The sequence below is a fragment of the Acromyrmex echinatior genome, chromosome 17 (genome assembly GCF_024713525.1).
Source record: "Acromyrmex echinatior isolate Ae372 chromosome 17, ASM2471352v2, whole genome shotgun sequence".
Classification (NCBI taxonomy): domain Eukaryota; kingdom Metazoa; phylum Arthropoda; class Insecta; order Hymenoptera; family Formicidae; genus Acromyrmex; species Acromyrmex echinatior.
Window position 1 is genome coordinate 8,644,965 of NC_141868.1, and position 27,404 is coordinate 8,672,368.

Below are 27,404 nucleotides of genomic sequence, written 5' to 3' on the forward strand. Positions count from 1 at the left end.
GTATGCAACGAAGGTGATGGACGAGAACGGCGGAGTTTGCTGTCGCGTCGACGAACAGGATGAGTAAGACAGAGAGAAAGAGTGAGAGAGAGAGAGAGGGGGGAGAAGGTGAGAAGGATGGAGGGAAAGGGTGGAGTCAAGAATTTAGTTTGGTGAAACGGAAGACCTGGCCGTAATGAGTTTCCTATTAGATTTGGTTGCCCGGGTTGCCAGGCAACAACCCAGGTCGCCGGAACTTGCAATCCCCGTAGCCAAGTTCTCACCATCGCTTCTTCATGTTCTTCTACTTTTTCTGCGGCTTCTTACCTGTCGATGTGCGAACGTCGCACGTCAAACGTCACAAAGTAACAAATTCTGTTTAATGGCGCTTTGGCGTAATGCGTGGGATCGTGGTAATTTGCATCTTGAACAGACGAGTGTTTTGAACTAATTGACCGGTTTCAAGGACTGGTTTCATCAACACCGACTTCGGTTGGTCAGCCCTTTCGCAATCGTAGTCTCTAGTCTGAACGTTGCGAATAGAGCAGGAAAATTGAGTAAACACACTTAGCGTTAAGTGACGTTGGTGTAACCGGCTCTAAATAGCTAATGAGCTACGGTCGACTGGCTCGTTTCAAACCTTAACTGCTGCGAGGTAATGTTTCACACCATTAAGCGAACAGCTAACATATGTGATTTATCTGAGTTCCGAACAGTTTGCAAAAGTTATATCTGACTCAGCAATCGAGATTAATTATCGAGGTTTAATGCAAAAGGGAAGGAATGCATGTAGAAACTAAGAAATGTTGAATACATAAGAAATTTAAGAGATTGGCGATCCACAGTGGAGATAAAGAATTTGGATGTAAATTACGTATCAATCCGTAAATTAGAATAGTAGTTTTTAAAGAACTTATAAAGAGAGGGTCCCTCCAAGTAGTGTACACATAGATTTTGAATAACTAACTTTAAATACATCTTAGTACCCTCAACTTTAATGTTCCTTTTATTTTTATTTTATTTTTCTTTTTCTTTTTATTATGCTTAATATACAAATGTTTAATATATGATTATTCTCTTTGTATCTTTTATTCTATTGATCCAAACAGTTGTATACTGTTTGTAATTTTCACTGCTGATGAAAACTATGTAATACGGTTGAAACGTTCGATATTGTTGGAATTGTTCTACATATATACAGTTAACCTCTCCTGATTATTTTTATTTTCCACTAATTATAATTCTTCCTTACGTATTGGTTGCGGTAGAGAGAGCAAGCATTGTGCAGCGAGCAAGGAATTTTTTTTATTTATTATATGACCTCTCTTGCTTCATTTGATTATTTGGTTCATTTAACGTTAGTCGAGCAGAAACTAATTTTTTTTTTCGATACGCAAGGCGCACGAGAAACTTTTGTCGCAAATTCCTCGCGAATACTTGAATATTGAGTCGTGCCACTTGCTTATATGAATTAATTGAAGTAAGTAGTAAAACATATTTAAAGTCGGACGAAATCCGCGTGTACCCTACTGTTTTTCTTGTTAGAAATTGAAAATTTTATAAGACGAATCGATATAAAAAAAAAAAAAGATTCGAAGGAAATTAATACTTAGACGTAAGAGTTTAATTTAATTAATCGATCCCGAAAGCTGGAATTCATTATTCAAAAGTTTAAGAAAATAGGAAATTGTTTTAAGAATTCAAAATGAACACGCCTACAACTTGGGGATTGAATTTCCAATTTCAAGCGTCTATTTACATTCCAAGGATAGACGAAGATACAGTTCTCAACACAATTCTCGAGCATCTAAGATTTCCAGGTGCAAAAAAGTAGGAGATTTGGCTCTCCTGAAAATCCGGGATTCCAGGACTGGAGGGATCTAGGTGTCACTGAATTGGGATCGAAGGCATCTGTCATGACTTACCCAGAATACCGAGTCTATAGTTGATGGTGACGACGACGACGCCTCCGTAACTTGCCAGGACGCTGCCGTCGTAAGGATTTCCACTGCTCCATTCGTAGCTTTCGCCATGCACGAACACAATCACAGGATACCTTCTGCCGCCACCGTCCCTCGCGCCAGCTGTAATCAATAAAATTATCCTGTGATCGATCGACAGTCTCGACACCTGATAGTTCACGTCTCACGGCTTTAAAAGGTCATTTTTCAGTCTTTTAAGGTTCTACGAAGTTTTGACAGTCGGGTAAAGAATTACCATGTCCTGAAGAAATGCAAACTTTACATATCAGCAATCGAACGGTCATATCCTTTAAGTCGTAAATTATCGCGTATATTTGAAAATGCGCAATTTGCAAATAGCTGGTGATAAAAACAGAATATATTTGAAAAATTCAAATGCACAGGAAAGAATTAGAATTCCGTTCGAGTTTCGTCGACAAATAAATACATGCGCAACAAATCAATAAATAACATTTATTGATCGCTCGACAAAATTTAATTTTTCTTATGTTAAATTAATATATGATAGGGCATTTCCCATCGTATTTTTTTGCGCTGATGTGTTTCAAATTTGTTTGCCAAATGAGGAGAGCAGAGTTTATGAATATAACATGCATTTAAAAATGTCTTGTCTCTTCTGCTTAGACATAAATAAATGATTCATAGGAAATAGCTACTGAATTTAACATGATTTTATTCACAATCTTTTATAAAACTTTAAACCAAAATAAATCATTTTAATTAAGAAAAAGGCTATGCGACGAATTGTTGTTAATAAAATATATAAGTTTTTAAAAAGAGATATATTGATCAACTTCAAAAAGTTGAAGTTTGTAGAATAAATTCTAACTCATTTTTTAAATCAGCTTCAAAAGATACACAAGAGAATCAGTCAAAAAATTATTTATTTAATAAAATCATTGTCAAATAATGTAACTGCTATGAATTGATCGATACACATAACAAAAGTAAAAGTAGTAAAATGTTATATTTAAAAATAAGTATTTAATAATAAATAAAAATCAGTGGTAGATTTGTAACTTAATCTATAATATTATCTTAAAAATGTACATATGTTAAGTATATAATACGCGAAGGATTTCGATGCTCATTCGAGTTCTACACCTAATGGACAAGCTGTGCGTGTTGGGCGACGTGTCGCCTATCGCTTTTGATGTAATTAAAACAAGCGGCAGCGACGGCGGTGACTCGTACACACGAAAGGGGTGCGTCAATCTGATTTGCCATGGTAATGCCGGAAGGGTGAACACGCGAGGGTGATCGCTGCGGCCAGACCGAGCACCGGTCATAATTCAACAAATCACGCGTCATCATCCTCGCGATAACGGCCCGCATCACGATCACCCTGTTGCCTTCTACATCCCTTCCTAAATCCTCGTCAAAATGCAACGATCCCACGACAAGTCTTATCGATTAGTTTGTAACCACTACTTAGGATTTTTTTAATAATACTTTTAATAATTTTTATATTTCTGGATTTAGCTTGATTATTAAAAAAATATATTTGGATTAATTTCGTGTGTTCTTCTTCTCATTTTAACGGTAACCGCAATTTAAAATTTATATATAATCTCAGAGTTGGCTTTATACAGTCTCCCGATTTGAAATATTAAACTGCAACAAATATTAAATTAAGGCTCGACAAAATTTAATTTGATTTAATTTAATTTCTTCCTTTTAAGATTTATTTTCTAGAATTCTTTAAAAACAATTTAAGGTAATAACTCTTTTTCGCAAGATATTATGTAAGAAACGAGATTTTGATGTTCATTTGCACTCTTGAGAGTTAATTTGCGAAACGAATCTTACAAGAATGAAGCGTGTCGCTGAAAATGGACGGCATCATGTGATTAAGGGAGTAAACGGCCGCTTGATTGACCGGTCGTGCTAATTAAGTGACCGTCCAGAACGATGATGATTCGGTAGCCAAATCAATTAATGGACCGCAACTACGCCGGCTAATTATTATTTTCATTACCGTCCTTGTAGCTCCTCACGTGCTTCCTAATTGGCGCCTCCACCGATTGCTCGAAATACACGTCCCCAGATACATGTTATCCCATGTTAAAGTTCATTTTATACGGCTATAGGAATTCACAGGAGAATTCTATTACTAATTATCTACATGTAACATCCGAAGTGCTGAAAGTGCTGAAAATGCTGAAAGTGTTGAAACTAACTAATTTCTTGCAATTCTTTTTGAATTTCTTAAAATTCCTGTTCATTCATCATTACTATCTCAGTTTGTGATGTCAGGTCAGAATTAGCGAAAAATATATAATATTATAAAAATTGCAAAATATATTAATATGAAATATTATATGTATTTTAATAAAATAATATTTACAATCGACAGAACCGCATGTAAAATATACTGGAAATTTCCTTTTATGTCGTTAACTGATAAATAATCATATCCCCGAAATGAATTATTCATAAAAAACTAAATGAGTTGTGTTTACAGTTATAACAAATTGTCAAAATAATATAGAAATAAATATGTTTTAATTTTTTTCAAAACAAGAAGATGGTTTTTGTATAAGTTTCTTTTATCGATTGTAAATTTTATTTTTATTGAAAAATATTTCTCTTCAAATATAATTTGCAAGAATTTTTATTGTGTGTTTTCTGGCTTGTATGACGTACAATCAGAAGTAATAGTGAATGAATAGGAGTCTTTAATATTTACAATATATTTTTCTTTCTTTCGTATAAAACAAATTAATAAAATAAAGAATAAAGTTTGCTTTGATATTTCTAAATATTATCAACATAACTGTTTATCAATATTATATATATTAATATATTATATATTAATATATTAATATTATATATATTAAGTTTTGTATAAATTATAATTTACAAATCTTTAAGAGTTTTTTTAATGCCTGTCTCCACTAATGTATGTAGATTAACTTTAATCTCGATTGATGAATTTACTTTTTATCTTTTATAATTCTTAGAACTAAGAAAAGAAGAGTAAATTGAATTGAGATTAAAGTTAATCTACATCTCTCTGGTGAAAATGGGCATAAAAGTAGAAAAGTTTAATAATATCCGGCGTTTTAAGGTTTGGAGAGCAAAAAATACGAGAATCCAAAATTTACGATATTTGAGAATAAAAATTGGAATCGGAGATAAGAAGATCTAACAATGCGAAAGGGAAAATACGTGCGGTTTATCTGGCAAACGCCAATTTTCGATATCAAATCCGTGAATCCGGAATTCGGAGTATTGAAGGATTTCGCAATCGCAGCTCTGCATTTCTCGTAAACAAAGAATAAGAATCTCATTTCCCCGTTGCGGAAGGGAAAATTGGGATTCCAACTTATCCGGCCTCGTGGCGGCCGCGATACATTATTTCAGCCGTGAATAAATTTACAAGCGCCCTGTCAATATTTGATGCGATCCACAAACAATTTGCTGGGGCGCCTCTAACGGACTTTACATATTCATAAAGCGGTGCTCCGTAGTTTGATATCGTGGATGGTAAACGAGAACTACCTACGTTCCCGTTAGATCGCTTTATTTTGCAAACTCGATATTGCATCCGCCTTCTTAGTAACGCTTCCTTTAATCCTTTTGGATTTGGCAAATACCGCTAACGGATAAAATCTGATGCACTTACGCAGAAATAAAAAAAATTGTATCTTTCCTAATATTGTATTTTCTAGCTCGACTTTGTCATCAAGATTTAATTTTAATTCTTATTGTCATTCTCGTACTATTTGAAAATACAAGAGCATCAAAGGAGAAAATTTATTTAATTAAAATATGGCTTCAATTTTTTTCAATTAATCAGATTAAATAAATCGAAATTTTGTTAAATTTAGATTTTCACTGTTACAATATTTGATATCCTAAATTGAACGGATTTAAAAAATAAAATTTCCATTAAATTCCAATAAGTTATATACATAAATATGACACACTGAAAAAAAATCTTAATTTTAAAGAAATATTTCTTTGCTCGTATTAAAAAAAATTATTTCGGACATTCGTATATATAAAATAATCCCCCCTAAATTAATTGAAGAACTTATTGCGAGAGAAATTACCTCAGCCAGGATTCGAATCTGGGAGAAGAATCTGGGAATCTCTCGACTTTCGAATGTTTCAGCGCGCAATCACATCTGAGACAATTATATTTAAATTAAGAATATACATATATTGTATTCCTAACATCTAACTTTGACCGATTATTAGCGTTCTCTATCATATTTATGTATAATAATGCATGTCATTTACACGATCGTACTTATTCCAATAAGTTATTTCTATGCAATATTATAAATATGCGAATACTAAATGTTCGTTTACCATGATAATTAGAAGAATATTTGTTTTCTTACAAATTTCTTTTTTTCTAACTTAATCTTTAATCTTATTTTTAACTCTTCGACTATATTTCGTTCTTTTGAAATATTACATATCGACAGACAAAAAGGAAAGTAAGAAAGAAAATACACAGAGAGAGAGAGGAGAGGGAAGGAGAGGGAGAGAAAGAGAGCTGAAAAAGGTAAGGTTAACATCGGGATAAACCTGCACTATAATGCGCAGCAAGGTCGGATGCAACTGCAGTGCAGCGCACTTTGTCGCATCGTCCTGTGAGTTACAACGATACAGGCAGGATTACGGTGTACAGATAAGGATGACGACGGTGCGGTTATCACGGCTGCATTCATTGCTTGTATTCAGAGTAGAATCGCCGCGGTAAAAGCTTGCATACAGTCCAAGAGCGACGTGCACGCTGGATACGCTCGTCTTATTAGAGACGTCCTCATGACTGCTCTATGTGGCCACTCAGGACAACGACGTTTATCGTCCTCATAAATCTTATCATTTTCGTTCTCCCGAATTCCTTTGCCGTATAATTGTTTGCTTTAGGTAAAGAGAACCTGACAACTTGTACAGATAGAAAAGTTATTTACTAATTCGAGAAACAAGATAGAAATTGAAAGATTAAGATACAGTAAAGGAGACAATGAGAAGATTTTAGAATGAATATATATGAATGAAAATTAAATAATTTCATAAAGGATGTGAGCAAAAGAATGAGAATTAAATTGAAAATAAACTGATTTAATAGTAAAAAGAGGATTCAACAATGAATATTAATTTTAAATATTCGAGTTACAATCAAAAGTTGAATAATTTTATAACTTAATACAGTAGAAAGCGTTTTTATTTGTGTTATAAACGATCCATTAAAGTTCTCATTATTTTGTATTGAATTTTTAATATATTTGTATTAATTTAACATAATATGTCATTGTCATTTGAATATTTTGGATTAAGTTGATATTTAATCTGTCTTGCGTTAAAATACACAATTTATGGGTAAGTGAACAAATAAAAATAATGATTTTAAAACGTAACTGAGGTAAATGAATAAAATGTGTTAACATATTAGAAATGTTAAATTTCGAACATGTTAATTTAACATATTTTCAATATTAATTTTAATGTAGAAATGTGATTGCTTAAAAATTGTGTTGCGTTCTTTGTATTAATTTTTTACATAATATTTGTGTTCTTTCCAACATATTTATCTCGTGTTAAATTAACACAAAAATTTGAGTGGACTGTTTGGAACATGTAAAATGTGTTAAATTAAACAAATTTTTGAACGGTAAAGATTTTGAGCCAATCTGAGAATTTCGATTCAAGTATTCTCAAATTCAACGATCATAAACGCAGCTTTTGGTTTAAACTCGTTCCGGCTGCTATGCTAGGTCCTTCACGAGTAAATTCTCCTTCATATCGGCTTAACCATCTCCTTGATTCTGTCGATATAGATTCTATCATTTTCTGAATTGACGCGCTCCAATATGTACGAATGGATTTTAAATCGACGAGAAAAAAATGATATTTTTTGCCGCTTTTGCATCTCATTTTTTGACGCATCTCCGCGTTGGGACTACCAATTTTTTTGGACTGGTTGGAATATCGAGAGCGTTACATCATAAAAATGTCGTTAAAAGTTTTTTATTGCGTCATTATTTTCTTTAATCGAAAAATTCTAGATGGAAAATTTCCAGAACAAGAGAAATCGGTAGCGTTGGTGGACGTTGACATGAACATAGCCTATTTTTATGCTCGACGATGCCACGTTTCTTGTTAAAAAAACATATTTAAAAAATTCTCAATACAATTTTTTAGTGTTTTAATTTATTTTTGTCCGCGAGCTTTCTTCTCCGTAATTTCGAATAGACTTGTTCGCACTCTTTTACATTCTCTTGCGTAATGCCTCCAATCCTCCATTCTCTGTCATTTGGTGTAGACGTCGCGATATTTAAACAGAAATAACACCGTGAAATTCTGTTTAATGCGTTAACTACGTGTTCGGTCATAAGTCCGACACGGGAATCGGTTCTCTTATCCGGCGAACAATCTTGAACTACTTTACATGTCCCTTTAGCCACCTCTTACGCCTGCGAGAGGGTGAGGGAGTCTCCATTTCCAGAATCTGTTTTAAAGGTATTCTAGTGGAGAAACAGGTCGGAAGAATGGAAAAAATGAGAGAATCATTTAAGATTTTCGTACTTTTCGGATTTTCAATCCCTGCAAGCGCCGATAAGGAGCGCATAAACGAGCATAAATGAGTTCCACCGTCGCATCGGTCGAGATTTTCGCGTCGTAAAAATTTTGCTGCTAGATATGTAAAAAACACTGCGACGCTTTTTTTTTCGTTCATTCGTTCGTTCATTCGGTGTTCGTGTAATCGGCCGCATTATATGCGCCCTCGTCCCGAACAGTTGGCGGATAATTTCGAGCAGCCCGAGGGAAGTTTTGCCATTATCTCGAACGAGATTTTTCGAGCGCAACTGTAGGGATTGTGATTAAATAGTTATAGGAAAGAATAGAATGTACTTTTTTCTATGGAAACACAACAAGAGAGAAATCAAAAAAGTCAAATTCCGTCCAAATATAATTTTTTTTCTATTCTCATACAAAATAGATAATTTTGTAACAAATTTTAATTTTTGCAAATTTAAATTTGACAACATCAAACTCTTCATGTTTCATAAACTTTCAGAATACCTTATACCATTAAAATCTAATTTAAAAAAATCTTTTATTGCAATATTTAATATTGTAAATTGAAATTTCTTGTCAGCAAAGTTTAATTAAGAATCTTATTGCCATACTATTTGATATTTCAAAAGATTAAAAAAAAATTTTGTTTGAAAAGTACTGTCCCTTTTTTTTTTTAGGTACGTTGGAAAAAATTTTAGATTTTCAAAATGATTACAAAAAAATATTTTCTAGTTCAGGTTGAGTCAAAAGATGCGGCAACAGTTGCCAGAGGGAACAATCAATAGTCGGAGACAATCGTGATGTAACGTGACGAATTCAGAGCAGTCAGTAAATTTTCTAGGCAAATGGAGTAACGCTAGAACTGTCTTGTTTCCTTTCCTATTAAATTTAGACATTTTATTATTAAGGAAAGAATTTTTTGACATATTTCGACTAGGAGCTTATCGAATCGATGCGAATGCCAATTTAAAAATAAACTAAAAATGAGAAATTGCTCGATAAAGGCTTGAAGCTATTCTGCGCAACAACTTTCTTTATTCGCGGTCCGCAAAAGCTTTCGTTGTTAATGATATTTCGTTAATTAGAATCGGTAATATTAAAGTCCCATTTAAATTCTAATTAAAAATCTTTTTAATGTTCCCGATTAAAAGGGATTTTAGTAGACTGCGTCGTTAGACGATAATTGCGTCGTAAATTTTTTTAAAATCACGTTCTTATTTTGCGTAACAAGATGCAGATGACAGTTCATATAATCAAATAATAAAAAATTGGTAAAGACTGCATTGTCCTTTCTCTGTAAAAGGACAAAATAAGAGAACAATGGGAAGAATTTTATGTTTTTTGAATGGGATACAAGATAGAAAAGCAATAAATGGTATTATATAACCGAATGAAAATAAATAAATGATAAATATGTACAGTGAGTGTAAAAAGTATTCTTACAAGGCAAAGTAAAAAAAAGCCTTATCTGTAAAAAATAAGTATTAATTAGTAATTTTACATAATGAGTAAGTTCTGTTCTAATATAAACAATAAAATTTTCTGTTTCTGATCTTAAAAGCTAAATTTCTAGATTGTACGAATATATTTTGTGCGTCCAACTAATACAATTTTTCACGTTGTTTATTTTTAAGATAATGTATTTTATTCAATTATTTATTACATCTTTTTAGGTAAAATAATTCTGAGAAATATATAGTTTATTTTATTCTTTATAAATAAACTGCTAATTAATGTTTACTTTTTAAAAATACGGTTTTCTTAAAGATATCTTCTTCTATACAAATATTTTTTGCATTCACTGTGTTATATACACAATATAAGAAATTATATTGTATATCATCAACATTGATTTACAGAAAAATGTTTAAATCAATAAGCGGATTTAATAAGGAAGATTTCAGAGTTTGACGGTGTTTCGTGTCCTGCCTTCTCCATCGAAAAATTTCTGTGCTACAGTGATTTTTTAATCCCATGTCTCGGGAGCATCGGATTCGCGTCGACAAATCTCGACCGGGGGGGAACACCAACAAAGCTTCGTGATTTTGCTGACAGTGTCTGCCGTCGACGATGGCACTTGATAGATGATAACAACCGGTTTACCTCTCGCCTACCGGAAGCCATTCACGATGGCACAGCTGGATGTGGGGACGGTAAACAGCCGTGACGCACGCGGTTTTGGAACGCGAACATGAAAAAGCGGAGGGGAGCAAAAAAAAAGAAAATAATTAATGAGAGCGAAGCTATTGTCGTGTATCGCCCTGCCTGATGATGGATCGCGATGGGGTTATCGGCGTGAGCTCTCATCGCCTGTCCGCTCGATGATGACCCGTTTATAAAGCGGATTTTCCGCATGCCAACATTGCCTGCTTGACGTTAAAAAGACTATCCACGGTTTATCAAAAATATTGTTTATTTAAAAATAAAGTTTATTTATTTTTATAAGTTACTAAATAATTGTACATTATTTACAATATGAATATATATTTTATATAATTGCTATTAGAATATTGTTAGTAAAATATGATTAAGGAGAGATTTATGTTCACATTTCATAGTCAAACTTTATATTTAAGTTTTCTTAAATTTATCTTCAGATATTCTACGAATCATTTTATTGGCTAATTTAAGGAAGCTTTAAATATACGGCCTAATTATGAATATGGGTGTTAGACACAAAATATTTTTTATAGTACACAAAATATATTTGCATATACATATATATATAAGATATAAATAATATTTGTGAATATAGTCTTTTTTTAAATATTGACAATATTTAAAAATTTTAAAAATTTAATAAACATTTTGAAACGTTAATTACTTATCGAATTTCAAAAAGATATAATCTTCCAATCGGAAAAATTGTCAATTTTAGGAAGCAAAGATTTAATTAAAAATTTAAATTAGAATTCTAATTAAACACATAAAAATTGACTTTTTCTTTTTTACTTAAATTTTCTTTCAATTTAATAGCTTTCAAGTTCTAATCAGTTCTAATTAAAATTTTAATTTTAATAGTTTTGAAAAATCATCTTAAAAAATATCTCACAATTCTTTTAACAATTAACAAGGAAAACTACAAGAAAAAGTATACTCGTTCTTGGTGCCTTGATTCGTATAATTTTTCTTTCCTCTCGACGCTACGTGTCGTTAATTTTGTACAAGTAGATGTTCGTACATGTCGACTAGCTCGCATAATAAACTATCTACACACTTCCTTCCTGTTAGTTTTTTGTGAATCAGCCACTTTAAAATTTATCTTTTTAGATGTAACTTTAACTTTTTAAAATAAAATTTTTTATTTTACGTATATGTATGCGTATATATATATATATATATATGTGTGTGTGTGTGCGCGCGCGTGCGTGTGTGTGTGTGTGTATACCGTTACATAATTCGCAAAACGTAATTTGCAAATGCTGAAACAGAATGACAATCATCTCACGCAAGACACACACAGATGAAAACCAACTGCATGCAATGAAAAAACAACGCAAATCTTCATTTGCGAACTATTTTTTGTGAGGTATGTAGAAGCTACCTTAATACGTGCACACTCAACTCTTATATTTGTTTAACTTTCTGATTGACAAAATTGTAACAGTTTATTTCCCGTTTTACTTAAAACGAACATGCAAATTTATTCAAATTTCAATTTGTTACAGGAAAAGAAAATTATATTTATTAACATTATTTTTTGAATTTTCAATTAACTCCATTATTTAGCGTTTTATTAATTAAATATATTATTTTAGTGCCATTATGCTATATTGGTACATAAATTTTAGTGTTTGCTATTTGACAGAAAGAGGCACTTTGTTCAATATGGTCTGAAGAGAGTGTTTAAAATATTACCAGCGTTATCGCCCGCCATTTAAAAGAGGAGCATGCCGAAGTAATGAGTACTGCACGGTGATCTCATTATAAAATACGTGACTGAAGCAGATGTTAGATAAATTTCTAATTTACTTATATTAACTTCACTGCGTCAAGCGTGACCCGCTTTAATGGATTAATGTAAAGCGACTATGGCGTCGTGTTCATCCGACTATTCCAGCAGCCATGATAATCCAAGACACCCATGGTAATTGCCAGATAAGGATAAAATTTCATATCTGAGTCCATTTTCTAAGACTTAAGCTCTTAAGAGACGCAGATAACTTTTAAGAAAAATTTTGATTATTCGTCTTTAAAACATTTTTAATTGCTTTTTCAACAGTTTATTTCTAAATATATATTCATTTGCAATAACGCACAGCTAAAAAAAAAATAGTTCTCCAGAAAATAAATTTCAATGTTTTAAATTATTTAAAAATTTTATAATATTAATTTTGAAATGCAATTTTGATGTATCTAATAATATGTAGAGAAGTAGAAGTATGTATGTTCGTCTAAAGAATGTTCTTTCTATTTTTCTTTAAACTCCTGTTATTTTTTACAAGCAACTTAAAAAATATTATAATTTTTAAGGTATATCGCTGTTGTAACAAATGAGCGATATACCTATCACCTTAAATATGTCTATATTTTTATGAATAAGATATTTAAAGCCACACAGGTACGTACACATACAAACGAGAACTGAACGAACATCGAATACGAAAGTTTGTTATTGTTATTTGTTGCACAAATGTTGCACAAGTTCAATTGCTATATGCAGCACAAACTCTGATCAAACGGTAGTGCTCGATGCAATCAAGAAAAGAAACAAACGGCTTACAAACATAAACATGAATGTTCGAATATTCGTATTCGTTGTTCGTTCGATGCTCGTTAAATGTGCAGCTTAAAATATTTTATTACATATTTTACATTGCATTACAATCAGTTGTTATATTTTTTCAATTACATATATTTTAATAATTATTAATAATTTTATTTATTTATATTAAAAACGATCGCTTTTCAATCGACACGTTATAAATCTATAAAATTTAATAATATGTAGATTACATTTACAGTGCCATATACGTTTCAGTATAATATTGAATATTTATAACAAAGGAATTAAAGATGATTTTGATTTTATATTCTCTCTCATGGATGAAGATCCTACAGTGTCTTTTGAATTCTCGCAGGATCCCGCGGAGAATCTCTTTCTTCTACTATCGCTTTCTATTGCTCTCGGAATGAGATCAGCATCCCGAATGGTCCATGGTATAAAATTGATGGAAAAAAATTCCATCAGGAAGAAATATTTTACTGCTATTGCTTGAATATCCGATCCAGCTTCAGGAAGATATGGTGACCATAAATTCTACCGTAGATAAAAGACCACTCTCTCTTCCCCGCTGTCGCATCGATATCGGAAATTACATTTCCATAGTCGATGAGTTTTTAGACCCTTAATTACCAATTAACTGCGCGAAATGTTTATTGAAACCCGCACTGGTTTATCTTGCGCCGGACGGTTTTTATCGAAATTAATTTGGCTTACTCGAATAAACATACAGGAAAAATATTTGGAATATTAATAAATATGGAAATATAATTGAGAGAAAAATATTTTCTTGTGGCTGCGATAAGATACATATGGATCGAAAAGATTTCATCGGAAAAAAATTAGAAAATAGAAAAATCTCTCATAGATGTGTATGTTAAAATTACATTTATCTAAAAAATCTTAATTAATAAAATATGGAATTAAAATATTTAATTATCTTTTTCAATAATTTTTTATTTGAAAAATACGTACAAATTTGTATATATTTGAAACTCATAATATATAATTTGGTTGGAATTATTTATATAACCCGTCAAATCGTCGTTTCATATAACTGTCAGGCAATTAATTGCACGGGTATGCTATAAGTGTTATGTGACATTAGTATACTGAGTATACTAAAGTCAAGTATGATATTTCAGTAGCAGATGCAATCGTGATACCGCGAAAGCCGTCATGGCTTATGTCGTCCTGGTCTCTTATTCTTGTAAGATGCTTGCAAAGGCTGTTGGGGTTCATGTCAAAGGCGGCGGGATAGAATTTTGGATGAAGAAACGTCAATATTTAATGTCTTCCCCTCGAGGATGCGAAGATCGAGGATTCAGCGAGTGTCAAAAGTGGAAGTAGTTGAGAAACCGAAGAGAAGCTCTAAGAGAAGAGCAAAGGGAAGTACCGGACGTCAGAAGTTGAATACGTGCTAGATGTAGACGTGAGAATTGAAGAAACTGAAGTTGAGGAAATAAAAGAATTGAAAGAAATTGCAGATTTGATGCAAAGATCGAACATTGAAATGAAAAAAATGTTGCAGCTATTTAAAAGAGAATTAAAAATATAAAGTCTTATCAGATAACGTGAGACGTTTTAAGATTTTGAGATAAGAAGGATTTTATAGATCAAGACGTGTTAGAAAAGTTGGAGGTTCTAGGAAATTTAAAGAATTTAAGCTTAATTTAATACATTGATTCAAATAAAGTTCTTAAAGAGAGATAAAGAGTTAGAATTCCGTTATAGGTAATGGAGGGTCAAGTGCGAAAATCCGCACTTTAGAAGTGCCAGAATAATGGAATCGATAGAACGCAAGATGCAAGGAATTAGGGATGAAGATCCGGAGACTTTAGAAGTGGAAGACGGTTTCGCGCGGTACAACGATGATGATAGGTTCCCGTTTGCGCTTGGCAGGGCTGTAAATCACGGTCGGGGCGCGAAAAATCGCTCTAATTTATGGTCAAGTCAGCGACGGCTTTCCTCCTTTCGTGCATAAGGCCTTTCTTTCGACCCGGGTAGGTTCGCAGTCGGCAGCAGGCGTCTCGATAAATCGATCAACGGCGCCCGATAAAATTCTCAGGGCGTCTCTATAAATCTCCGGCCAGTCGATATTGCTAGAACATCGTAGCTACCTAAATGGATCGACTTACGTCGCCTTCACGTACATGTACAACGTATTCGGATAGTTACATGAAAACCTGAGTTCTTTTCGTAAAATCCAAAGGATAAAGAAAAAATAAATAAATAAATAAATATATGTAAATTTCGCGCGCAAGTTCCATTTCGATAAAATCACGTTTATGTTACGTTATTTCTTTTTCCTTCATTTCTGTGTCGTTTTATTTCTATGCCATTTCTGTTTGATAATTTGATTCTAATAAAATCAAGAAAAGAAGGATCTGAATTCCTCTTACAAGAAAAATACATCGAAATTTGATTTTACCATTTATCAACGACGAGATAATAACAAGAAAACGAGGGAGAAGTTATCCGAGGGTTTCGAGGGTTCACCTAAAAAATTCCGATAAAATCGGATTTGTGTTGAACGAAAGAATGTCCAAGGTAAGTACTGTTGGAATGTGAATTAACGCTTTAAAAGCGGCTCCTTGACGCGAAACAATATTCCCGATATTCGGGTGGAGGGGGGGGGTGGTGTAGGGATTATTATAGCCTCAGGTCTTTGTCTTTTCACAGAAGATGGATTTTAACTGGAATCTCCCGATATGGATGAAAAAAAATACGTACTCATCGTGCTGGATATCGGGATATCTCAGGTTATCACCCTTAATTTCGTTCTACTTTAATCCGTATTCATTGTTCCGAGTTTCTCCCTTCGGATTTTTGACGGAATTTATTGGACTTATCAAAGAGAGTTTCGCAGAGGATTAATCAATTGATCAATCATGTATAAAGACTGTATACAATCGGTTCTATAATGAATAACATTATTGTCTGTAATACAATTTCTCAGTATTATATTAAAGCAATCGATGTTAAGAAAGCAATGTTGTTTTCTGTAATTAATTAAAATTACAATATCAAAATATCCAACATTAAAATTGGATTTGTGATTTACAAAGGATGATCAAGAATAATTATTAGGAGGAGTTGCTGAATCGTATTTTATTAATATTTTATATTATTATTTAGTATAAACGACGTTTAATGACAAAAATATGAAATAAATGAGAATTGAGTAGTATAGACAAAAATGTAACGGGTGTACATCTTGTTTTGTGTGTGTATATATAATAGCACTTTAAAAGACCATCATATAACTGATATTAATTTTTGATGACTTTATTTAGTTGATAATGATATATTCATGCAATTTTATTTTGAATTATTATATCTTCATAAAAGAAGGTCTATTACAGATATTTTGCATTCATTGTATATATTTGCATCTCTATATGTAATAAATATAAAAATTAAATCGACATTTTTATAAATTCTCGAGAATCGAATTTTTTAAATGTACTATCACAAGATAATAGGCAATAATAAAACTAATAATTAATACATATAAATACAAATGTTAATTGCAAAAATAAATTACAGCATGTTACAACTTATAACGTTGTTATTAGTAAATCTAACATGTAATAATATGATATGAGACATCAATCTACAATTTCCAATGTTCCTTTGGATATAAATCAGTACCGAATGGAAAATATAACAATTACTTGAGTAGCATTCTTGGCGACTCCCTCCAAGAATTCATAAATTTTTGTCTTAAACGATAATCAAATGATGAAGACTATTTACAATTAGTATTGTTTATAAAGACACACGGAAAAAAAATTAATTGGATGGTATAGCACCTATAATTTACTACGCGAATTCAACATCGATAGCTAAGAAGATTTGATGGTTTAACAAATCGCTAATGTTCAGCTTTCCTACTTTAACATAGAAAATTGACTGTCTGTATATTACGACTGTAGATTTGCTGAATCAGTGAAGTTTTGTGTTTTTTTTCCATACACAGAAAAGCGCTCAGCATTTAAAGAGGAGGAATGTTTTTAGGGCAGCGAGTAACCCAAAGCGTTAACTTATTTTATATATTGCTCGACGCGTGGATGATTATGGACGACCTTTTTCATTGTGGATCAGGAGAAACAAGAAGTCTGGCTAGCTCGGCCGGGCAGATATTTGGCAAGTAAGTAGAAGCAGGCCTTGAATGCAGTACGTCATGGCTCGCTCCGGCCGCGGCTGCGGCGGGATGATATTTATGTATCTCGCGGAGAAAGGGCGCCACAGTCTCGCTCGGTCGCTAGTACAAAATGTATTGTTTTCGGATATTCTCTGCTTCACCCTCTTTTGTTTCGTCTCTCGCAAGCTCTCTGAGCTTCGGTCGGAATACGCAGGAACGTGCCCGAAGACCGCTCGGCGAATCTCCGCCCTTGCGGTAAGAGGTACACGAATAATCCCGGAGTTTATACGCGAGACAAATGTATTTTACATGTGAGGGCGCAGATTATAAACCTCTTGGAGGACTTCAGAAAGTAGTACATGTAAACAAAACTGCGCATTTTCAGAAATGATATGAGAGATTGGAGATTCGTATTTTCGAAAGTAGAAACATTTTAAGGGGGGAAAAAATTGAAAGAATTGAAACAAAGAAAATTTCAGAATAAAAGACTTCTGTAATTCGAGAAAGTCCTGAATAATCTCGGAAATCGTAGATCAGTAATACCGAAGATTTAAGAGTTTTAACAAAGGTTTTTAAAAAGTGTGGGATTGAAATTATGAAGATTTTAAGTAGCCAAGTTCTACAATTCAGGACATGTTTTAGCATTTCAGTAATTTAGAACATCTGAAAGTCTTAGAAGAATCCCAAGAAGAACTTGGAATTCAGTTAATCGCGTTTGTCAAAAAAAAAAAAAGAAAGAAAGAAAAAAATCTCTCGTCTCTGAAAATTTCTTACTGCGGAAGCGTTATAATTCCAGCGGACGGATTCGATTTTTCTGTCGATTGGTAAAATAAAATGGACAAAAAGGGCTTTCTCACCACTTACATTGGAAATGGGTGGATTGGCTGTAAACGCGATAACGACGAGCGCCGGAACGCCGACGGAATAAGAGGCTGCAGTTTCAGTGCGGCGTGAAAAATCGCCCGGGCCGTTCGTTATCGCAGCACGGCCGGTGATCTCGCGACTTTTTGATAAATGAATCGCGCCGAGGGCCTGGGGCGGATATTAATTGGCCGATGCGCGCGTGCATTTTCTCCGTTCTCCGTTGCGTTGCAATCGAGGTGTATCGCGGCTGTTCCTCGCTGCAAATTTATTACCTCAATCAGTTCCGTTTACATTACACGATCTATTTCAATTGATTCGCTGTCGGGGAAGAGGGAAAAAAAAACGAGGGAATTTATTCTCGTGAACTTTCGATAAAAACAATAATTTTATAGCGACCGCCATTTTCCGGTGAAACAACAACGCGGCAGTATCGCGCGTCGACCGCCAGTCCAGCGAAAACTTTATTCCATTTATCCGGGTTAATACCAACAGTCACCACAGACAGGTCCATTAATACGCGGCTGCATTATCAAAAGATGAAAATGGCGGTCACGCGATCGATGCACAATCAATATTTATGCGGAAGCAATGCGGCGCTTCGATAAAAAACGCTGGTTACCATTTACTAAATTGCTCAATTTGCTTGCCAACTATTTTCAAATAGAGTAAAATATTTTATTCGTTTTGAAATGCCTATACCTGTTATAATAACAAACTCGCGTTCAAAGCGAAGTTACATTTAAAAATTAAATTTGATTTATTGGAGTTTATAAAACATATAAAAATATATAGTTCAAGAGAAATATCTAATTCTCTGAAAAGATTTTATAATGGATGGAACAAAAAATATATATCTATTTATAATTAATTAATATATATTGAAATATTGTAAAAGGAAACACAAAAATGCAAGATTTAAGTTTAAAATCTTATTTCAAGTATTTTAGATACTAGAATTCGTAAGGCTCGAGGTATTAAAATTGAAAATATTATAAACTAAAATATTACCTCAATCAATTTTGGAGGCTCCAAGAATAAATCTAATACAAATAAAACCATAAACTTTTGTTACGATTCAATATTATTAAAAAAATATTCTTAATTTAAATTATAATAAATAAGAATATAATGAATATAATTTTCATGATATGAAAGAATGATATAAAAGGAGATCAATAATTGCCATCGACTAAGAGATTGCAAAGAAATAGTTGAGTTCTCGCTAACTGTAGAAATATAAAGGAATGTAAAGTTCCCGCTAATTAAAATCAGTCATGGATAAGTCAATCAACAACACGACAATCAATTCCTTTTATGATCGAGAAATAGAAGGAAACGTCAACAGCTGCATTTGTCACTTTGCTGTGAGCCACAAACTGTATTGTGTGTATTGTATGTCTGCAGGTTGCAGTATGTATTTCTACTTCATGGTATAGAATTCATGCGGCTTTGTGAATGGGAGCAGATTTTTCTCGCCCATGCAGTACAATTGTTGATTGTTGAGCCTGGGTCGACGGTCGGCGCCGTGCTCACGTATTGCGGTGCACCACTGCGGTCTTAATTGGGAACCGTGTTGTATCCCAGTGCAGGATTAACCTTCCTTCTAGGTCACAGTCGATCGATTTCAGATCACGCTGCCAGCGTAATATATCTCTCGTGCACACGATACCTCGACGTGTCACAGTCACGTTCCTTGCATGCCTGCGTACGTGTATCTCGTTGTCGTATAGATAAGTAGACAAGCAGTGCTCCTTGTTCCAGGAATTACCTCCTTCCAAGAGTACATGTAGACTTCAGGCGGATCCACAAAGATAAATTTCGTCGAATGAATTTCATTTAGTTCGAGATAAAAGCATATTATCGGGATAAAATTGATTCTTTGAAGAATTTTTATTCTTTGAAATTTTTAGACACATTCATGTATAGGGGAGACCGGGACTAATAGACTCATTTTTCAGTTTCGAATTTTTACAGACGAAATTAAGAGACTTATCGAAAAAATGAATTCTATACCAGTTACTACATACATTTGACTACCTAATAATATTTTAATAATAAGAGGAAACTAATAACTAATATGAAAAAGAAATGCATTTTTCTAATGCATTCCATCTGATTCGACTAGCCCCGGGACCGGGATAATTCGACTAAAATTATAAAAATTATAAAAATAAAGATTAATATATTTTAAGCTACATCTTTGACTACATTAATAAAACGTTTATAAAAATATATTTTAAATATTCACAAACATTCGCTTCGCAGGACAAAACAATACTTCTTTTTGCAAAATTTGTTCATTTCATGCAAAAATACGTCGAATAAGCCTAGTTTTCGAGATTGGACATGAGGGAATTAAACTTATAACATTTAGGAAAATCCATTGAGGAAAATCTCTTTAAAAGAATAAAATTTTAAGTAAATACTATAAGAGTAAGTACTATAAGAATCGTCACTAAAAGAGTCGTCATACAGTTCCATGCTGTGGTTAGTCTACTATCCCCATCCGTTCATTTTTTAAAAACATTAACAATATACTATAACAAAGACACATAAAGAAAAAAAATCTGTTGGACTTTATTAAGTAAGAACTACACTTACTATCTGAGTAGAAATCAAATATTTCAGACAAACATACATGATTATAAAACAAAAACTTTAAGAATAAAAATATTTATTTAGGTATACGATTTTTTAAATTATGGCATAACTTCTATCATAGATGTGTTCGCAACAAGATCTGTTACAGCAGATTTAGCGACTTAGTCGCTACTGCGTGCTCAGACACGTTTACGCATATTTTGTTTTTAATGCCTCGATTATTCTACTTACCCCTATATTCAACTGATCCCAGTCTCCCCTATTCAGATATTTAAGCTAAATGATCCAAGACTAATAAGGGGAGGATCAGAAGTGGAAAAACGCGCTAACTAGATTTTTGTGTTTATATTAAGAACCTCAGCTTCAGACATTCCTTAGTTTTTCAAAAATTAAAAAATTAAAAACAAGTTTTGAATTATAGATTAAACGCTTGGCAAGATATCAGGTCTGAAAGAAAGGAGAAAAATGTTAATTTTATAATATTCAAGGATCCAATTGACTGTTTTCCGAGATATATAAATGATATAAATACAGGATTAATCTAGGATTTGGGATTTTTAATAAGCACAGGAACTGTTTCTTGAAATAAATTTCAAAAGCGTATTTTCACTTCTGATCTTATCCTTGTAAGCTGATAATAGAGCCAGCTGTAACGTTCATGTATTTTTAGCGATACTAGTTTTTACTAGGTATCACAAAATATAGTTATTGTATAAAGAAGCTTGGACATAATTTGAAGACACGCAGATATTAATATTCATTAATTACAGTGTTAAAAATCAATTTAAATATCGAAGCTAAATTATCGAAATCCTTACATCTATAAATGCAATTGTTATTAACTACGCAAGAAAAATAAAAAATTCTCGAAGCTAAATTCCACGGATGTAAGGATCTGTTGAGGAATACAGAAATTGCCAAGTTCCATTTTGTGGACGTGCTGGTTTGCGTCAGCTGACGATGAAACGAGAAGACCGCTGTGAGAGAAAGGGAGAACAGCCTCGTCAGCCGGAAACCAGTCACCGGTCTGTCTGCGGCAGAAGCCGTTTAAAGTACGTTTCTACGTTCGGCAGAGATCGAAAGATGCGGAGTGCAATTACATAACTTCGCTCGAAGCGATGTCTTGCAACTGCGCACTTTATATCCTCGTTCATACCTAACGTGTGTCTGCAGATGCTGCGGTAGTAAAAGTTAATGCTTTGTGTACGCTAACACGTACGAGCACATTACCCCGGCTAGCAAATTCGTCGTTAACTAAATGCTTCCATTAGATAAATTAATTTGTATAGATTGAAATGAGTTGATTAAAGACATTAATTAGATACTAAGCTTAGTTTCAAAAATCTCTTTCCTTGTGATGGAATTTGTGATTCTTCTATCTTGTACCGGAAAAAAAAAATGGATTGAATCAACCTGAAATACTCATAATAACCAGATTGTTCGGTGAAATATGATTCATACATTTTAATTAAAATAACGAAAAAATTTAGTATATATTCTTACATTAAGCAGATACATTTGAATGCTGATGAAAATAATAAAATTTTTGGTTGAAATATCAGATAATTACGATAATCAGACATTTTGTGTGTTTACCATAGTTTCTTAACCAAACATTTTATTAATTTAATCATGATTGTTTTTTCCACGTAGAATCCTGCACACACTTCTGCAGTCTTTGATTGGATATGAAATTGAAGTAGATTATACTCCTAGTCGAGTATCCTACGCATACCTTTTCCTCTTTAAGACAATGGAGGGTAAATTGATTATGTCCATAAAGTCAGTATTAGCTGGAGTACTCGAGTTGCACGCGGCACAGCTAACATAGCAAATCCGCGCAGTATATCGTCCGCAAGTTGACGTCATCCCTCGCGCTACATAATCGTGCATAATAATTATGACGTCATCAATTAGAGGACCGCCGGTGACGTTAATGCGCGCTCGTACGACCGCGACAGATCCCTCTTGCACATACCATGTGCCCGTGGCGAGAGTGTCCTTCTGGCTGAAATCGCAGGTATTTCAATCGCGAAACCGCTTCATTCATTACGGAGGCAAATCGACATTTTGCCCTCGGGCCATTACGGCCTATGGTGGATCGACAAAATCGCATGTTAATTGCAATCCTACAAATTGTCCTTAAATTTGCCACGCGTTTCTATCGTTGGGTCGCGGTCGGTTCGAGCGTAGATAATAAGTGCGCGTTACAAACACGCGCTGACCGTTTGATCTAAATCTAGATTGACCCGTCATCATTCATATCCCTCATTTAGCGTTAACACAGTGCCCACGCAATTCTCTGTTATGTATGTATAAACACAGTGGCTTCGATCACTTTGAATGAAGCGTGAAATCGTTCCATTGCCTTCAGATATTAACAGAGAAATGGCTTCCAAAGCAATTTTAATATAATTATATTTTTAAAGCAGATGATGAACTAGTACAGTGATGATATCCCGTCATTAGAAGAGAAAATCTCCAGATATTAATTTGTGATAGCATCTCGGCGCGGCGCGGCGGTGGGGAAGAATGGAGGAGGATGCAAATTAATGCTAGGTAGGCTGACATAATGAAGTGAGGAACCTAACGATTACACAAAGGCGGTCCGGGAGGACGTGAAGTACGAGCGCGTGAAAGTCGAGCCGGAACTAATGGCGGCGGAACTAAGACGATGGGGGAGTATTCCTTATACCCTTCTCTCTCTGTCCTACTTCAGGATCTACCGGTGACAACAGTCTCGGTAACAGCTTTCCTGTACTTCGTCCTTCGCCCGCTCGAAGGAATTATCACTCCCCATTGCGACGCGCACACAGACATGGATAGCGCACACTCGCGAACGGATGCATCGGAGCGACGCGACTGCATCGGGGATGTGGGGTATGGGTACCCTCCGTTCACCCTCGCTGGTATCGACCGTATATTTAGCACGATGTCGGTACTTTGTCCGACCGAATGAATGGTTGTACCGCCGTGCCGTGCCGTGCCGACGGAGTGCCGGATGGCGTTAGTACCTACTGGTATCAGTAGCAATAAAGGCGATACAGAGGTGTCGACAGCATTGCGGGTAGATACCTTGGTAAGACGTGTGGGAATTGTTATTGCTGACGTAGGACCCGCTGCAGCAACATCGGCTAACGTTAATTCAATCTCTCTTGTTCTCACATGAGGAAAATCCTGTAGTGTCTCAGTCTACTGAAGTCACTGAAGTCTCATTTTACTGATTCTCGAGAACACACTCTCTACAAATCAATATTTAGGTGTGCAATATTAAATTCATAATGCTCAATTATACGGAATTTGAGTTACTTTTCGTTCGTTTATGTAGGTCGCACTTATTTAATGTATCGTTACTTTAATTAAAACAATAAAGTTAAATAATTTAACTGAAGAAAATGTAGAGGAAAAGGATAATATAGGCTTATATAAATTTATCTTGTTCTTACTATTTGATTTATCTCCTGTAAGAGATATTTGCAGCATCTTGTATTCAAAAATCTTTTTCCGTTGGTCATCGACGAGTGAGATTAACGAGCTTTGTTAATCAGTAAGATGTTTGGAATTCGTTACTGTTAACGCACAGTTACTTGGAGCATATCTAGTTAGCGCTAATGAAATTTTTCTTTCTCCATTATGAGGGAGAATCTAAAGAATCTTTAGTCTTCTTTCGCGAACTTTAAGATTAAAGATCTTTCACTTTACGATTTGTACGTTCCATAACACGCTTTCCTGAACATAAAATTGTGCTCCGTTGAAAATGTATTCAAAGTTTTGCTCGATGGTGTATACTTCTGGAATTGATTTCGTCTGAGTTCGCGAAAATAAATTACACCGAAATTCGGCCCAACTTTCCAAGATCGATCATCGCTTGTACGAAGTTAATAAATTGAGTTCTCCGAAAAGCTGATCGATCAAAGATTACGCCAACGCAAGGAAAAATACTTAGATAAAGAAAAAAATATATTCCGGCACTATGGTGTTGAAAATGGCATTGAAATGAGGAGAGACCGAATAGAATAATCCATTAATTCCTTTCTTTATTTTTTTGCTAAAACTTTTCTTCATTCATTTCGTTTTATGGAGTTATTATCCATAAAACACACTTGACACGCTTAAAAACCGCTTGTATGATAGTGATAGTCGATTTTGTGTTACTTCTCTAAGAGAGAAAGAAACTCGTATTTAATTTAAAAATTAATAAAGAGTATAAAGACCCTCTTTTGGCGTCACGCGCCGATGACTTTTGCGATAGTAGCTTTAAAAATGATGGTCTACGCTTGCCGTGGTCCAATGTACTCTGTGTGGCGCTACGGAACTTCGTTTCGCACGGGTGAACCAAAAGTGTTTATTAATGAAAACCGTTGGACCATAGAAGCGTTGTTTTTTCCATTAATTAAGGCCGTGTTCTGATATTGAGCAAAGGTTCTCAATACGAGTCATATGACTCTTTAAAAGAGGAGACCAATGTTAAAAACTGTCAAATAAATAAAACAGAGTTTTAGTTTATTTAAAATTCCTGTTGCCACTCATCGGTACTATCTCAGATTGTAACGTTAGAAGCGAGAAAACATACAGTTCAAATACTTGCAAATTATGTTTGAATTTTCAATAAAATAACATTAAAAAATTTAAACAACATTTAAACATTTTTGAAAAGAAATTAAATCATATACTTATTTTTATACATTATTAATTTGATAATTTGATAATTTGATAAATAATTGTGTGACAGTTTGTCAAATAGCTGTAAACATAACTCATTTTGTTTTTGGTTATGCACAATTCATTTCCGGAAACATGATTATTTATTGATTAACGAAACAAAAAGAGAGTTTTTGATACATTTTACAATTTCATTCTATTGATTGCTGTTTTATTGAAACATATTTTCATATTAATAATTTTATAAGAATTTTTATTGTGTAGGGTATTTTATGAGCGCTGCAGGTGATATGAGCACCCTTTATTTTTCTATAACGGTTGATATTATAGTAGTGCCAACCGTTGTAAAAAGATGCATTTGTGTTCGCAACATTTCAATATGCTGCTACAAAATTTGATCTAAATTTATGTACTTCAGATATTTATCATATTAAATAAGTAGATACGTTATTTTCTTATAATTTTTCCTCTAATTTTATAAGATCCCCCCAATCTACATTGATAAGATATTTTGTTCTGTACGTTAATATTTGTAAAGTAAACAATATTGAGCCATTCTAACTTCATAAAGTCTCGAGACCATTATTGATTTATTAGACACGGGAGTTTTTCGAATAGGTATGCATGGTCGGGTATTATTAGCATTTTTATTATTCCTTACCGTACACTGAAAAAAGTCTGGCGAGGGGTCAACCACTATAGCAATCTGTGTACTTTATCTGTGTTTCTTTAGAAATATATTGCGACAGTACAGTAATAAAACAGGCAATGCTAACAGCAGCACTATTAGCAATACATCGACAATACTTGGCAATATTGCGCGCAATAGATGGCAATTCATAGGATAACAATATTAACAATACAATAGCAATGCTTGAAAGTGTGTTGTATTGCCATAATTCGCAATCACATTAATGTACATCTTTTTAGCACAATGGTTGACCTCCTTAAAGTTTGATAATAGCTATTAAATGTATGATGAAATAATGTCAATCAAATGTTTGGTTAATGTAACTGAAAATAATGTTATAAATATTTAATAAGTATTACCAAACTATTACTATTTGGTAATACTAAATATTTATAAATGTAACATTATTTTTGGTTGTATTAAACAAACACTCGATTGGCATTTTTCTAATAAAATGTTTCATATATATAATATATTTCAACCTTTCATTTCTGCATAATTTCTTACAAAAAATTTTCTGTGTTCATATTACCCCTAAGAATGCTCATATTAGTTTGCCTAGAGGGTAATATGAACATCCGCCATCATTAAAATAATCAGTTTCAATACTTAGATACATAAAACATCAACAAATATATTAAATGATATAAGATTTTTTTATTCTTTAGTATGCTAGATATATAAAAATGTTTCCTTAAAGTGCTCATAATATCCGAGCCTATCCTATTTTCTCGCTGTTGACGTCACAATCTGAGATAGTGGACAGGAAGAAACCTTACATTTTTCTTTCCAACAAATAAAAGATAATTTTTTACATTATTTTTAAGGAATGACATTTAGAAGAGAATAACAAATTTTTATATAACATTATTTTTATGTATATGTATTATTTAACGCAGATTATTTTTCTATCAGAAATTAAGTATATTTGCTCTAATGAAATATGTTTCGCGAGTTAAGAAATACTGATCTGCAACGCTTCTATTTGCTTTTAAGCACTTAATCCCTTTGCATGACTTTTTTATGAGCAATTCGACCTCCATGAGAATCTCTCGCAACCGCAGACTGGTATAGGCGAGCATAGTGCAACGGACGGTGTGCACCATCTGATGCATGCAGATCGATATCGGCGAAGTCGTTATTGACGCGGTGGAGTCTGAAGGAGGTCGGCAGGCGTCACAGGAAACGAAGGCCAGGGGTGGAAAAAGAAAATCG

The 27,404-nt window shown here is 33.6% G+C and overlaps 1 protein-coding gene across 2 annotated transcripts in view; it reads right to left on the bottom strand.

Moving 5' to 3' along the window:
- The window catches only part of Nlg3 (Neuroligin 3), a 386,793-nt gene that overhangs the window by 23,376 nt on the left and 336,013 nt on the right, over positions 1-27,404 (bottom strand). For both annotated transcript variants that reach the window (XM_087415321.1, XM_087415320.1), the window contains one exon: positions 1,905-2,063. In XM_087415321.1, the coding sequence (XP_087271447.1) occupies positions 1,905-2,063 (159 nt within the window). The remainder of the gene's footprint in view (positions 1-1,904; positions 2,064-27,404) is intronic.